This window comes from Hyperoodon ampullatus, assembly GCF_949752795.1.
Source record: "Hyperoodon ampullatus genome assembly, chromosome: 3".
NCBI classification, from domain to species: Eukaryota; Metazoa; Chordata; class Mammalia; order Artiodactyla; family Ziphiidae; genus Hyperoodon; species Hyperoodon ampullatus.
In genome coordinates this window covers 7,431,496-7,447,012 of record NC_136916.1, presented here as the reverse complement: position 1 = coordinate 7,447,012, position 15,517 = coordinate 7,431,496, and the positions used below count along the sequence as shown (strand labels likewise).

Sequence of the window (15,517 nt, the reverse complement as noted above, 5' to 3'; positions counted from 1 at the left end):
TTGAGTCTCAAGCAATGAGCGAGTGAGAAGCTGGAGCCAATGCTCAGACCTTTGCTAACCCTTCCTCTCCCCACCTCCCTTTTTTGTTTTCTGTCCACACAGCATGACCTGCTCTTTAAGGTTGTATAACTTTGTAAGCAGAGGCTACTTTTCTCTTTTAAAAGCTCCTGAGACATACTCAAAGAAATAGGGAATTTTAAAGTGCTTGAACTTACCGAGAATGACAAAATATCACAGTATATCTAATTCATTTACTCAGAACAATACCTTCTAAACCAAGACATCCGGTGCTTTAATTTCCCTTTATTCCAAGGTAACATAATCATGCACGATGTTCTTCAGGAAATAGGCTGATAGTACCTTCCTTTTCTTCATAACCCAAAGCATAGTGTGAGAGAGGGTCCACGCTCACTTCATTTTCGTCATGAAAAATATCAACTCACAAAATAGGTTCGCATGACTACTCCAAAGATACATGTACAATTCTCAAGTCCCCCTTCTATTCCACAATGTGGGAATATGATTTTAATTTATCACTTTCATAGCTGTAAATTTAGTTCAACATAAGAAAGTGTGCCAAATCCCTTGCCTTGTGAGTTTTCCAAAATACTCATTTCTCTAGGAATAAACAAATCAAATCCTTTACGGGGACCAAAGTATCGGTAGTGTTTATATGGAATTCAGTGTCAGTCATAAGCAAATCGTTGGCCCCAATCTTATCCAATGCACTGATGCTGGGATTTTTCCCAAAGATGATATGAAAGGTCAGTTTCTTTCCACACATAAAAATACAGTATGTGTATCTTAGGCCCTACACCACAATTAAGCTGCCCAGATGCCATGTAGTACAGTAGACTCACTGTACCATACCATTAAAGAAGTATGTCCCTAACCATTTTTCCTGAGACACACAGTCCTGTTGATCTTCCTTTCATTCTCCTACTAGTTTGAGAACTGGGTTTAGAGAGTAAAGAGTTTCACATTGAACTCTTTGCTGTAAGAAAAGTAAGAGCACAAATAGGATTATAATTGCCAAGGACCAGTAGCTGGTGGGAGGGCCACGGCAGGTAGTGGTGGGCTGGCCACACACACCATGTGCTGTTCTAGCCCAGAAGGGGCAGCTGCTGCTCCCCACCAGTCACTGCCATCCAGCGATGCAGGCCAGTGCTGTTGGAGCCCGGGACGTTTTAACAGACTCTCAAAACTAGGACTTACCATCAGACTTTTTTTTTTTTTGCGGTACGCAGGCCTCTCACTGCTGTGGCCTCTCCCGTTGCGGAGCACAGGCTCCGGACGCGCAGGCCCAGCAGCCATGGCTCATGGGCGCAGCTGCTCCACGGCATGTGGGATCCTCCCGGACCGGGGCACGAACCCGTGTCCCTTGCATCGGCAGGCGGACTCTCAACCACTGCGCCACCAGGGGTGTTTCAATGTTAGTAGCTAATGCAGAACTTTTGAAAACACTATGTGAAGAGAGAAAATATAGCTTGCCTGATAGAATTTGCAAGTTGCTACTTGGCAACCTCTACTCCAGAACGTGTTGTTTTATTGCTGTTTATTTTTACTGTTTTGTTCCTGACTATCAGGTGCTTATAAAATGGAATTTAATACGTTTTCATCTTTTTAAGTATTCCAGGTTAGTGCATAATGCATAAATATTCTCTGTTCCTCAATAATTCTAAAGAATTTGCCTATAAACACATTTTGTCTGAAACTAATTTTTGAAGTATATTTATAACTTTAATAATTTCTTTTTATCACTTCAATTTTGAATTAAAGTATTTTATAGACCTATTTCATAGTGATTTAAACTTTTAACATACAACTTTGCATAATGTTCTTGTAATTTTTAATTTTACATAGCTTTTGATATTAAAATTTTAAAGTATAAAGAAGTTATTTAAATTAAAACTGGCCGATTTTTCTCTCTTTTTCTTTTTCTTTTTCTTTTTGAGTTTATCTATTTTTTTCCTTCCCTAGGTTTTGTAGATATTTGTTTTATTTTTTTGCTCCAACTCCTGGCACTACAACCCCAAAAAACTTCCTTAGATTTTTTTTTTCAGGTGATACATTTCTCTTTTCTAATTGTTTTATTTCTGGTTTGCACTTTATTTCTTCCAGTCTTTCCAGGATACTTTCATTATTTTTATAAATGTTTATTTTGAACATTAATTAATTTATTTTATTTTTTCCCTAACCAAAAAATTAACTACCGGGCTTCCCTGGTGGCACAGTGGTTGAGAGTCCGCCTGCCGATGCAGGGGACACGGGTTCATGCCCCAGTCCGGGAAGATCCCACATGCCGTGGAGCGGCTGGGCCCGTGAGCCATGGCTGCTGAGCCTGCGTGTCCGGAGCCTGTGCTCCGCAGTGGGAGAGGCCACAACAGTGAGAGGCCCACGTACTGCAAAAAAAAAAATTAACTACTGTTTTACTCATTAGCAGCTTGGTTTTATTCCACAGGCTCTGATAGATTTTATTATTTTCTTTATTATCAGAATAATCTTTAATATTTTCAATTTTCCTCTAAGTTTGCAAAAGAAATCTCAGACTACAGAGTAAATGTTTAAAGAATTTATTTAAATTAAAATTTTCTGGTTACTGTCAGCATTAATAATGACACACTATTAGTACTTTTTACCCTTTAAATGAGAATACCAAAAAACAAGATTTTCCAGGGTTTTTTTTGGTTTTTGTTTTAACACAGCACCACTTATTGCTTATTTATAAAGCATTTCGATGTTGACTATAAGAAGTTCATGAAAAGGCATAACCTCCACTTTTATTCTCATGGTATTTACCTGGGATCAGACATTTTAGAGAAGACTTTCCTTTTAACTTACCTCCAAAGCAGACTTTTGGGAGAACTCTGCCGAGGCAAACCTGCTTTTCTTTTTTCTTTGTAACCCTGAGTTGATGTTCCTCATGCCCTTACCTGCGGAGGAACGTGGTCTCCCTCCTCATTTCACGGCTGATGTGAGCGGGGCCTCATTTTCATCAGTTGTTCATCTTCTCCACCACATGGAGCTTTGAGAACATCCATATATAGACTGAAATTAGTAGTGATTATTGATGATTTCCCTCTTTGAGAGAACATATTCAATATTCTGCATACCCATGGAGTTACAAGTGTTAAACGTATTAATTAAGGAGGAAATTAAAATATTTATAAAGGAGCAATTTTATTTTATTCAGCTTTATTGAGGTATAATTGACAAAATTGTAAGGTATTTAAAGTATACAACATGAGATTTAGTATATGTATTGTGCAGGGATTATTACCATCGAGTTAATTAACACATCTATCACCTTATATATTAACCTTTTCTGCAGGAGGTGAAAACACTTAAGTTGTACTCTCTTAGCAAATCTCAAATATACTACACAATATTGTCAACTGTAATTACCATGTTATACATTAGATCCTCAGACCTTATTCATCTTATAACTAAAAGTTTGTATGTACCCTTTTACCATCCCCTCCCTATTTTCCCTACCCCCTCAACCCCAACCATTTTTCTGCTTTCTGTTTCTATGAGTTGTTTTGTTTGTTTTGTTTTAATTTAGACTCCACGTATAAGTGATACCGTGCAGTTTTTTTCTGTCTGTCTGGCTCATTTCACTTAGCGTAATGCCCTCCAGTTTCTTTCAAGTTGTTACAAATGGCAGGACTTCCTTCTTTAAACTGAATAATATTGCATTGTATATCTGTACCACATCTTCTTTATCCATTCATCCACTGACACACACTTATGATCTTTCCATAGTATGTTTCCAAATACCTTGGCTATTGTGAATAACGCTGCAGTGAACATGAGAGTACAGATATCTCTATGAGATAGTGATTTTGTTTCCTTTGTGTATATACTCAGAAGTGGGATTGCTGGATCATAAGGTAATTCTACTTTTAATTTCATGAAGAGTTTCCATACTGTTTTCCATAGTGGCTATACCAGTTTACATTCCCAACAGTGTATAAGTGTTCTCCTTTCTCTCCATCTTCACCAATATTTGTTATCTCTTGTCTTTTTAGTAATAGACGTCCTAACAGGTATGAGGTGATGTCTCATTGTGATCTTTATTTCCATTTCCCTAATGATTAGTGATGTTCAGCACCCTTTCAGGTACCTTCACCTGCTTGTAAGTCTTCTTTGGAAAAATGTCTATTCAGGTCCCTTGCTCATTTTTAAATTGTGCTATTTGGCTTTTTGCTATTGAGTTAATGAGATTCTTGTGTATTTTGGATATTCACCCCTTTTTAGATATATGATTTACAAATATTTTCTCTCATTCAATAGGTTGCCATTTCATTTTGTTGATGGTTTCCTTTGCTGTGCATGCTTTTTAGTTTGATAAGTCCCACTTGTTTGTTTTTGCTTTCCTTTGCTTTGGGTGTCAGATCCAAAAAGCATTGCCAAGACCATTGTCAAGGAGTGTACCCCTTATGTTTTCTTCTAGGAGTTTTATCGTTTTAGGTTTTACTCCATGTCTTTAATCCATTTTGAGTTGATTTTTATGTGTGGTGTAAGATAGTGGTCCAGTTTCATTCTTTTGCATGTAGATATCCAGTTTTCCCCACCCCATTTATTAAGGAGACTCTTCTTTCTTTGTTGTATATTCTTGGCTCCTTTATTGAAAATTAATTGACCCTATATATGTGGGTTTATTTCTGGGCTCTCTGTTCTGTTCCATTGATCTATTTGACTTATTTTATGCAAATACCATACTGTTTTGATTACTACAGCTTGTAATATAGTTTGAAATCAGGAAGTGTGATGCCTCCAGCTTTGCTCTTCTTTCTCAAGATTGTTTTGGCTATTTGGGGTCTCTTGTGGTTCCACACAAATTTCAGGATTGTTTTTTCTATTTCTATGAAAAATGCCATTGGAATTTTGATAAGGATTACATTGAATATTGGGGGTAGTAAGGACATTTTGACAATATTAATTCTTCCAATCCATAAACCCGGAATATCTTTCCATGTATTTGTGTCTTCAGTTTCTTTCATCAAAGTCTTGCAGTTTTCAGGGTACAGATATTTCACCTTCTTGGTTAAATTTATTTAAGTATTTTATTCTTTTTGATAGTCCTGTAAATGGGATTGCCTTCTTAATTTCTTCATCCAATAATTTGTAGTGTGTAGAAAGTAATTTAAAGTAATTTTTGATAAGTATGACCTTACTATTGCCATTTTGTTAATCATTTTCTGTCTGTTTTGTAGTTCATTTCTTTCTTTCCTGTCCTCTTCTTTCATGATTTGATGACTTTCTATAGTTGTTTGCTTTAATTCTTTTCTCTTTACCTTTTGTGTGTCTACTACAGATTTTTGTTTTGTGGTTACCATGAAGCTTATACAAAACCTCTTATACAGTTAAAATAGCCTGTTTTAAGCTGACAACAACTTAACTTCAAACGCATACAAAAGCTCTACATTTTTACACTCCTTCTCCCCACATTTTATGTTTTTGATGTCACAGTTTATACCTTTTGTGTATCCATTAACAAGTTATTGTAATTACAGTTATTTTTAATGCCTTTGTCTTTTTTTTTTTTTTGCAGTACGCGGGCCTCTCACTGTTGTGGCCTTTCCTGTTGTGGAGCACAGGCTCCGGATGCGCAGGCTCAGCGGCCATGGCTCACGGGCCTAGCCGCTCCACGGCATGTGGGATCTTCCCAGACCGGGGCACAAACCCGTGTCCCCTGCATCGGCAGGCGGACTCTCAACCACTGCGCCACCAGGGAAGCCCAATGCCTTTGTCTTTTAACCTTTGTACTAAGGTTATAAGTGATTTACCCACTACCATTACAATATTGGAGTATTCTGAATCTAACTATATTTATCTTTACCAGTGAGTTTTATACTTTTATATGTTTTCATGTGTATTAATTAGCATTTTGTTTAAACTCGAACAACTCCATTTGACCTCTTTTGTAAGGCCAATCTAGTAGTGGTGAACTCCTTCAGCTTTTGTTTGTGTGAAAACACTCACCTCTCCTTCAGTTTTGGAGAGCAGCTTTGCTGAATTGGGTATTCTTGGCTGACGGTTTTTTTCTTACGGCACTTTGAATATCTCCCTTCTGGCTTGCAAGATTTCTGTTGCAAGACCCACTTATAGTTTTAAGGGTGTCCCCTTGTATCTAACCAAGTTGCTTTTCTCTTGCTGCTTTTAAGATTTTCTGTCTTTAACTTTTGGCAGTTTAATTCTGATGTGTCCCAGTGTGGGTCACTTTAGATTCATCTTATTTGGTACTTTTTGGGCTCACTGGATCTGGCTGTTTCTTTCCCCAGATTAGGGAAGTTTTCAGCCATAATTTCTTTGAGTGAGCTTTCTTCCCCCCTCCCCCCTCCACATCTCCTTCTGAGACCCTTATATTTGCATATATTGGTCCACTTACTGGTGTTCGGTAAGTCCCTGAATGCATCTTCATTCTTCTTCCTTTTTGCTCCTCTGAATAAATTCCTCTGCCCTGTCTTCAAATTCACTGACCCTTTCTTTCACTTTATTTAGTGTGCTGTTGAAACCCTCTATTGAGTTTTTAAGTTCAGTTATTGTATTCGTCAGCTCTATGATTTCTCTTTGGTACTTTATATTTTCTGTCTCTTTGTTGAAATCCACACTTTGTTCATGTATTACTCTCCTGACTTCATTGAGCATCTTTATTACTGTTATTTTTAACTCTATCAAGTAAATCACTTATCTTTGTTTCATTAAGATCATTTTCTGGAAACTTATCTTGTTATTTTGTTTGGAACATATTTTTCTGTATCTGCATTTTCCTAGACTCTCTGTGTTGGTTTCTGGGCTTTACATAAAACTGCTACCTCAAAAAAACCCAAAAAACTGCTCCCTCTTCCAGTTTTGACAGACTGGTCTTGTGTAGGAGATGAACCTTGTCAGTCAGCCCTACCTGAGTTCCTGGTAGCTTCTCAAAACTTTGTGCCCGTCTAAGCTGCCATTTGTGTTCTTGGTGGCTCTCAGTATTTGAGGGTGTGCCAAGATCATCATGAGTGATGATAATCAAACAAAGAGGAAGATCAAAGGCAGCACCTAGATATAGGCTGATTAGAAACCAGACCCTCAGGCAGCAGCAGCTGGGAAAGGATGCAGTCACACCCTTCCAGGGAGAAGCTGGGAGATGGGCATGCTTGCCTTCTCCCTCTGTGCTGAGCCCTGGTGTATAGCCACAGGGCAGGAGTTGCTCCTTTGCCCATTTAAAAACTGCTTCTTTGTTTGCTGTCATCCTATGGGACTCATGAATGCAAGCCCTGTTGGCTCTCAGAGCTAGAGATCTGGGGGCCCATCCTTTGGGTGGCAGCTATAAAAGTTGGGGCACTAGATGTGTAGGCAGGCTCATAAAGGGACAATTTTATATGGAGTTTTTGTGCATATTTAATCAAGTGGTACCTAGAGCTTAAAACGTAGTTGTATAAGAAACATCTTTTTCCTCAAGAAAATTATTATTCCACAGTGAAGACAAAATCTAGGGCATAGTTTTCACATAGAGAAGATTGCCACTGTTTATTTTGTCACAGAAATGCTGTGATTTATGTAAACACTTCCTTTAGATAATGCTTGAACCGCACGAAATATTAAGTACAATATTTCCTATACAAATGTGTATCTATGGTTAAGCCTCATATGCCCAGTATTCATCATGAGCCACATATATGTTATTATATTTTCTAATATGTGCTGAGATCTCCTCATTTTAAATTTTGTTGCTATGGGTAAACAGTACGTTAAATATTTATAATGTATTAAATACATATTTATATGTGTATATGGTAAGTATAACATAAAATAATATGTTAATATATTTTACCTTTTCATGTGATGAAGATGACTCATCCTGTTACACTTAATTTTGAGAAACAATCATTGTTCTAAAAGTAAAAAACAAAATTATTTTTATTTTCTAGGTTGTCCTTTGTGGAGGGTCTTCTCGAATCCCAAGGCTACAGCAAATGATTAAAGATCTTTTCCCAGCTGTTGAGCTTCTCAATTCTGTCCCTCCTGATGAAGTTATCCCTATTGGTGCAGCTATGGAAGCAGGAATCCTTATTGGGAAAGAAAACCTTTTAATGGAGGACGCTCTTAAGATAGAGTGTTCAGCCAAAGATATTTTAGTTAAGGTATGTTGAGCTTTTCTTCACTTTTCCATAGTAGTATAAATTTATTGCCACAGGTTTACATACGTACTGTTTTTAAAATAAAACTTTGTGTACTGGTAAAAATTTTTAATTTCGAGTTATAAGTTTACTTTTAATGAGCTTCTGATATTCTTTTAGTTAGTATTAATCTAATATGTTAATTTCTTAATTAACTGTTTTTAAGCTTAAGATTCTAATACAAGTAGAGAGGTTTTATTTATACAAGTAGAGAGGTTGTATAATACAAGTAGAGAGGTTCAGTTTATTTTTAAATAAAGTGGGTCGGGATTAAGGATCATTTCTATTGTCTTCTCTTTGCCGCTGTGTAGTTTCCAGATTATCAACAGGAATATAAGTTAATTTATAATAGGAGTGATTTTTTTATAATTGTAATGATATCAAAGGATGTGCATATTATTTTCCTGCTTATTAGGGAGTCGATGAATCAGGAGCCAACAGTTTCAAAGTACTGTTTCCGTCGGGGACTCCTTTGCCAGCTCGAAGACAGCACACGTTACAGGCTCCTGGAAGTACATCCTCAGTATGTCTTGAACTCTATGAGTCTGAGGGGAAAAACTCTGCAAAAGAGGAAAACAAGTTTGCACAGGTGACTACATCAGATTGGACTATGAATTAATCAGTTGAAACGGTTTAGTTTTTCCTTCTGGATTAGACTCAGTTTAATATCAATTAATATAATATGCATATAGGACATTTAACACATTTTTATGAATGGATTACTTGTACTTATTTATTTTTGAAAGAGAGAAGAAATAGGCAATTTCAATTTGAAAGAGTTAGAGGAAAATAAAGTACAATTGTATTTCTACTGCTTGTCTTTGTGCTCTTAACCCTCCTTGGTAGTAAGGTCAGTGGCAGGGGAAATGACATTTCTTTGTTTGCTAAATGCCAGGTGTGCTGGACTAGGCAATTTACAAACATAATCTCAAAATGATGTGAGATAGACATTATTATGTGCATTTTATAGATGATTCAGAAACAGGCTCATGGTAGTAAATACCTTGTTATTTTCTTGACTGAGCTGAGATTTAGCCTCAGGTTGGTTTTACTCCTGGGCCCATGCTCTTGCCATTATACCGTGCTGCCTCTGACATAGGATAAGTTTGTTTTTTCAAATACCACATGCATATATCATAGGATATGGTCCTCCACATCCTTTAAAAGGAATGAGGTGGAGCCATTGTATTTGCTTAGAAACATGCCCAAGAAGTATAGTTGCATTAAAGCACACACACAAGGACTGCAGAACCGTATTTACAGCATGGTACCATTGTGTTTAAGTAAAATGATTGAGAGCGTGGCTGTGTGTGAAGGAGTGTTTGGATAGGTGTGTGTATTTAGATACCCACGCGTGGATACAGAAAGTAACTACAGGTATTTGAACTGTACTGAGGAAACTGAACAGTGGGTAGATTTGAAGGTACCAAGAAGGTTTTTTTTTTTTACTTTTTAACACTTTATACTGAATTTTTTACAGACAGCACAGAACATGAAGATTAATTACTTTTACAGTAAAAATAAACGTAGGTAACAAAAGAGAATGTATAGTATCTTTAGCTTTATATCTGTTTTCTAATTTCAACAAAAGGATAATGAAAACACACACACATAATATGTCTGGGCTCCACCTCAGACTTAACATCTTAGGATCTACTGGAGAAGGGCTCTTTCAACTAGTAAAGGTTTCAAAGCTCCGCCAGATGTTTCTGTGGTATATCACTATAAAAGCATTTTCCTGTGCACCAGATTTCTAAACTCAGGTGGAAGTCTTAGTATTCCTCTCTGGTACATTTCTTACCTTTTCTCTCCACATACTACTCTTGAGACACTACAGCTACTGTCACTACATCCTAACTTACAGATGCTGGAAAGAGAAAAATTAGTCACATAATACTTTATTTGGAAGAGAATCTTCTAGAGATTCCATCTGTTCTAACCTCCTCATTCTACAAATGAGTAGACTTAGTACTTACCTAAGGTCATAAAACTTGATTTTGGCAAAATCTGAAAAGTCACTTTCAAACTTGGTCTATTGGTATACCTTCCTTTAAGAAACCAAGGAATTTTATAGTAAATTCATTAGTATCTCTTACTTACAAATGTAATCTTAGCTGTACAAAAGAATTTGACATGTATTTCTTTTAAATAAGTTTTCCAAGTGCATTTAAAATATTTGAATTTTTTAAAGTATATATAAAAGGCTTACCGAAATGTAATTTACATGTTACTATAATGGTGCAATTACCAAAAAGAAGAGCAGTCTTTATTTTGTTTTCTTTTTTTTTTTTTTGGTCTTTATTTTCTGAGACAAACAGTACTTCATATAAATAATCATCTTAATCTAGGACATGACATTTAAGAGGGACAAATATATTAAATATATTAGTTATCTTACATGCCCTCTTTTTAGAGGAGACATGTCAGTTAAGAAAGCTTAATTCGGGCCTCCCTGGTGGCGCAGTGGTTGAGAGTCCGCCTGCCGATGCAGGGGATACGGGTTCGTGCCCCGGTCTGGGAGGATCCCATATGCCGCGGAGCGGCTGGGCCTGTGAGCCATGGCTGCTGAGCCTGCGCATCCGGAGCCTGTGCTCCGCAACGGGAGAGGCCACAACAGTGAGAGGCCCGCGTACCACAAAAAAAAAAAAAAAAAAAAAAAAAAAAAAAAAAAAAAAAAAGAAAGCTTAATTCTATTTTCCAAATTATGATAAATGGTAGGAGAATTGAAAACGGCCCTGTTTTAAAAGATTCATTTCAGTAATGAGTAAGATTTAGTCCATTGGAATAATTGATGCATCAATTTATTAATATGTCAAAGTACTAAATCATCCTTGTATTATTTTTGCCTAAACAGGTTGTACTCCAGGATTTAGATAAAAAAGAAAATGGATTACGTGACATATTAGCTGTTCTTACTATGAAAAGGTAAAAAATTAAACTACTTCTGATGTTAAGAAAATTCGCTTTGAGACTTGACCTTTTTTATTAGTTTATTGATTCTTAACCTATTGTCATTCTGGGAAAATTATTTATTAAAAACTTATAAAGATCTTATCAGTAACTTAAATTTTTGCCCTGTAAAATTACTATATTTACAAAGAAAATTATATCTCAGGTCATTTGCACTCTGAATTTTTTATGAACTCTTTGATTATTATGGGTGTAGTCAACCTAAAAAACTGGTCCATGCAAGTTTGAGGTATAATTTTCATCAACTTTAAATATAATTTTCTGAGATTTACATAATTGATTTTTTGTCCTATGAAAGAGTAAGTTTATTTCAATATTGCAAGAGGAAATCTGTAGAAAATAAATTACTAATTAAATCCAGCTATTATCATTTCCTTAACAACAGTCCATCCATAATACTATGTGTTACAAGTAAATCAGTTCCAAATTAACATTAAGGACAATTCATTCCATAAACCATAATTAGCCAAAATGTAGAATTCATTAGGGTAGGTCTGCCATGGCCTGGGCTTGAAGACAGCTTGATACTTCTTGAACTTGCATGAAGTTTTCAACTTAAGGTATTTATCATCATGGGTTCTCAAGGAATACAACTTTTCATCACAGTGATCTAGGAGGAAATTTTTAAGAACAACTACCTAATTATGGCATACGGTTCTAAATGTAAAGACATAAAGTTGTGTCTCTTCTTTATCTCCTAATGCTCTTCTTTCAAAAAATAAAATGATCTCTTGTTTACTCAAAGTCCTCAAGTAATTTCTTAAGGACTATCTGTTTTTATAAATTGAGCTTATGAATTGTTATTTATTTTTTGTTTGCTTAGGGATGGATCTTTACACGTGACATGCACGGATCAAGAGACCGGAAAATGTGAGGCAATCACTATTGAGGTGGCATCTTAGTGTTTGAGAGAAACCATGAATTTTTTAGAACTAAAATATCAACATTATTTGTTTTGTTTATAAATGATGTTTATATTAAAATACTTTTTGAATGAACTGTATGATTTATGTTTCTATTTTAACTACAGTATATTGTTAAGTGTTGCAACCTTTTTGTTTGTTTGTTTTCCGTTAAAGATTTCCTTTATTAGTGAGAAATACAAGGAACTTTTTCTACCATGGAGCTATTTAGAATTAAATTGTTTGAGTGGATTGAAGGAAACTTTACCAGAAATTTAACGTTGCATTTTAAAATTGTTTCTGTCTTTAGAACTTCTGATTTTAAGAAGTTGTTTGTTAATTCTTATTAGATAACTAAGAACAATTTAAAAGTCTTTGATATTAAATGAAACAAAATTGCAGAGCCATATGCAAAGTAAGGTACCATTTTTGCTTAAAAGAAAAAACTAAACTCATAAACTCAATAATTGTTTATAAATACGCATGTGACATACGTAGAGAAAAGTATAGAAGACTAAACACCAGACTTTTTTTTTTTTTTTGCGGTATGTGGGCCTCTCACTGTTGCGGCCTCTCCCGTTGCGGAGCACAGGCTCCGGACGCACAGGCCCAGTGGCCATGGCTCACGGGCCCAGCCGCTCCGCGGCATGTGGGATCTTCCCAGACCGGGGCACGAACCCGTTTCCCCTAGCATCGGCAGGCGGACTCTCGACCACTGTGCCACCAGGGAAGCCCCTAAACACCAGACTTTTAACAGTGGCTTCTTTTGTGGAGGGAAATAGGGGAGAGGCACTTTTTCTTTTTACAATTATGTTAAGTTTGATTTTTCCCTCTAACAGATATGTTTCTCTTTTGAAATTGAAAGATTTTTTTTATTTTGAAGAGAGGGCTAGCCACATTCTGTTCACCAGAAAACGTTGACTAGTGCATTGAGAATACTCAGTGGGTTACTAAGGAAAAAGATTATTCTCTTAGTAAAACAAGACAAGTAATCTGCCTGTATTGAGGGGAGAGCTTGAAGGTGAGCCGTGCACATCAGACTCTAGATTTTATTACCAAGAGAGGATTTCCATTCATTTCTCTCCTTGGTTCCCAGCAGACTGAGAAGAAATATCTTTACTCAGTAAAATTTTAAAACTGTGCTATTTTCCACCTGTTCAAGCTTTGGGATGTGCGTTATTATTATAGCTGCTTTTTATGGAGTTAGATGGCAGTAATCTTCTATTTCTAAAGATGCAGAAACCAAATAAATTTTTTATTATTATTCTGCATCAAATTATTGACAGAAACACAAGGAAAATTCAGGTATGAGTCTAAGTCCACAAAGAGGCAGCCTCAAAGGTATATCCTTTTGACTAAGGCTGAGTACTTAGTTATCTTTTGTGATCTTTTCCCAAGTTACAAAAACTTTGAAATAAAATAATTATATATAAGCCATTAAGTATTTTCAGAAAATAGGAAGATACCAGCTGAACTAGTTGAACTGCTACATCTAAATGCTTTCAGTTATGCTTTGGAAAAGTGCTGTAGGATTTTATTTTGTAGTTATTGTTAGCTCTTTAGACCAGGGGTTGGCAAACTATTGGCAATGTGCCTGTCCTAGCCCACGCCTATCTTTGTAAATAAAATTTTACCAGAACATAGCCACACTCAAACGTGTATGTGTTGTTTGTGGTTGTTTGCCACTCTAATGGCAATGTTGAATGGTTGCAACAGACTGTGTGACCCACAGAGCTTTAAATATTTACCATCTGGCCCTTTACAGAAAAAGTTTGTCAACCCCTGAAATAGATTATCGAAACTTATAGAATAAAATATCATAAGGATTTATTCGAGATTTTTCTTCCCTTCCATATCCATGTAATAATTTACTTATTTGACTGCTTATTTACTTATTTCTCCACTGGATTATTAAGCATTGTGAAAGCAAGAGACTCTTAAGTTTTAGGCACCATCATGTCCTAGCCCCTAGAATAATCCCTGAACGTCGGTGTTCAGTAAATGTCTATTGAATAAGTGAATTACATGGAAGGAAAAAATAACAACGTCATCTTTGTATCCTACAGGACAATGGCCAGTAAATACAACTTCTGCATATTTTATGGTTTGTTTAGAAATACAGTAGAAAAAGAAAGGAATACCACTGCGTCTTTATTGGTCTTCTTTGCACCTTTTTTTTCCCCCAAACATACCAAATTTGAAATTGTCATCAAAAGTGCTCTGTTGCTCAGTGAAATATAAAGTTGATCCTTGAACGACTTGGGGGTTGGGGTGCCGACCCTCCACGCAGTTGAAAGTCCACACATAGCTTTACAGTCAGCCCTCCATATCTGTGGTTCCACGTCCATAGGTTTAACCAACCGCAGAGCTCTCGTGGTACCTATTTATTTAAAAAAATCCGCCCGTTAGTGGACCTGCACAGTTCTAACCTGTGTTGCTCAAGAGTCAACTGTACTCCCAAATTTTCTTGTATCCACAAATAATAAGTTTTCTTTTTTTTCTTCTAAGTTTATGGAAGATTTGCCAATTAAATTTTCTAGTGTTTTTTTTTAAGGTGAGAATACCTTTAACATTTTTCTGATTATACATGTTCATTATAAAATTAAAATGTAAAAAGAAGATAATATAAAACATCCTATATTCTACCACCCAGAGTAACAACTGTTAAGGTATTTTTGGTGAACATCTTGATAATCTTTTCAATCACTTTCTAATTATCTTTGCAGTATCTCATATATGTTTAAAACCCTGAGTGCTTTTACCAGCAGAATGTTATGTCAAATTATAATTTTGCTATTTACATATCTGACATTGTCTAAAGGACAGAGCCAAATATAAATACAGAAAGAAATGCCTGTATACAATATGATATATAATAATACATAATATATTCACAGTATATGTAATGCTATGAAAGTTTTGGGAAGCCACAAAATATTTCATCGCAAAGAGCTTTTAAAGATTCAGGGGCTTCCCTGGTGGCACAGTGGTTAAGAATCCGCCTGCCAATGCAGGGGACATGGGTTTGAGCCCTGGTCCAGGAAGATCCCACATGCCGCGGAGCAACTAAGCCTGTGTACCACAACTACTGAGGCTGCGCTCTAGAGCCCATGAGCTACAATTACTGAGCCCACGTGCCACAACTACTGAAGCCCGTGCGCCTAGAGCCCCTGCTCACTGCAACTAGAGAAAGCCCGCGTGCAGCAGCGAAGACCCAATGCAGCCCCAAAAATTAATTAACTAATTAATTAATTTTTTTTAATTAAAAAAAGAAAGATTGAAAACAAAGTATCAGAGGGCTTCCCTGGTGGCGCAGTGGCTGAGAGTCCGCCTGCCGATGCAGGGGACACGGGTTCGTGCCCCGGTCCAGGAAGATCCCACATGCCGCGGAGCGGCTAGGCCCGTGAGCCATGGCCGCTGAGCCTGTGCGTCCGGAGCCTGTGCTCCACAACGGGAGAGGCCACAACAGCGAGAGGC

At 36.6% G+C, this 15,517-nt stretch overlaps 1 protein-coding gene across 1 annotated transcript in view; it reads left to right on the top strand.

Moving 5' to 3' along the window:
- HSPA14 (heat shock protein family A (Hsp70) member 14) overlaps positions 1-12,136 on the top strand; it is a 33,773-nt gene extending 21,637 nt beyond the window's left edge. The window contains exons 11-14 of the mRNA XM_079699684.1: positions 7,920-8,132; positions 8,584-8,757; positions 11,023-11,093; positions 11,962-12,136. Of these exons, the coding sequence (XP_079555810.1) occupies positions 7,920-8,132; positions 8,584-8,757; positions 11,023-11,093; positions 11,962-12,040 (537 nt within the window). The 3' untranslated portion in view covers positions 12,041-12,136. The remainder of the gene's footprint in view (positions 1-7,919; positions 8,133-8,583; positions 8,758-11,022; positions 11,094-11,961) is intronic.
- The last annotated feature ends 3,381 nt before the right edge of the window (positions 12,137-15,517 follow it).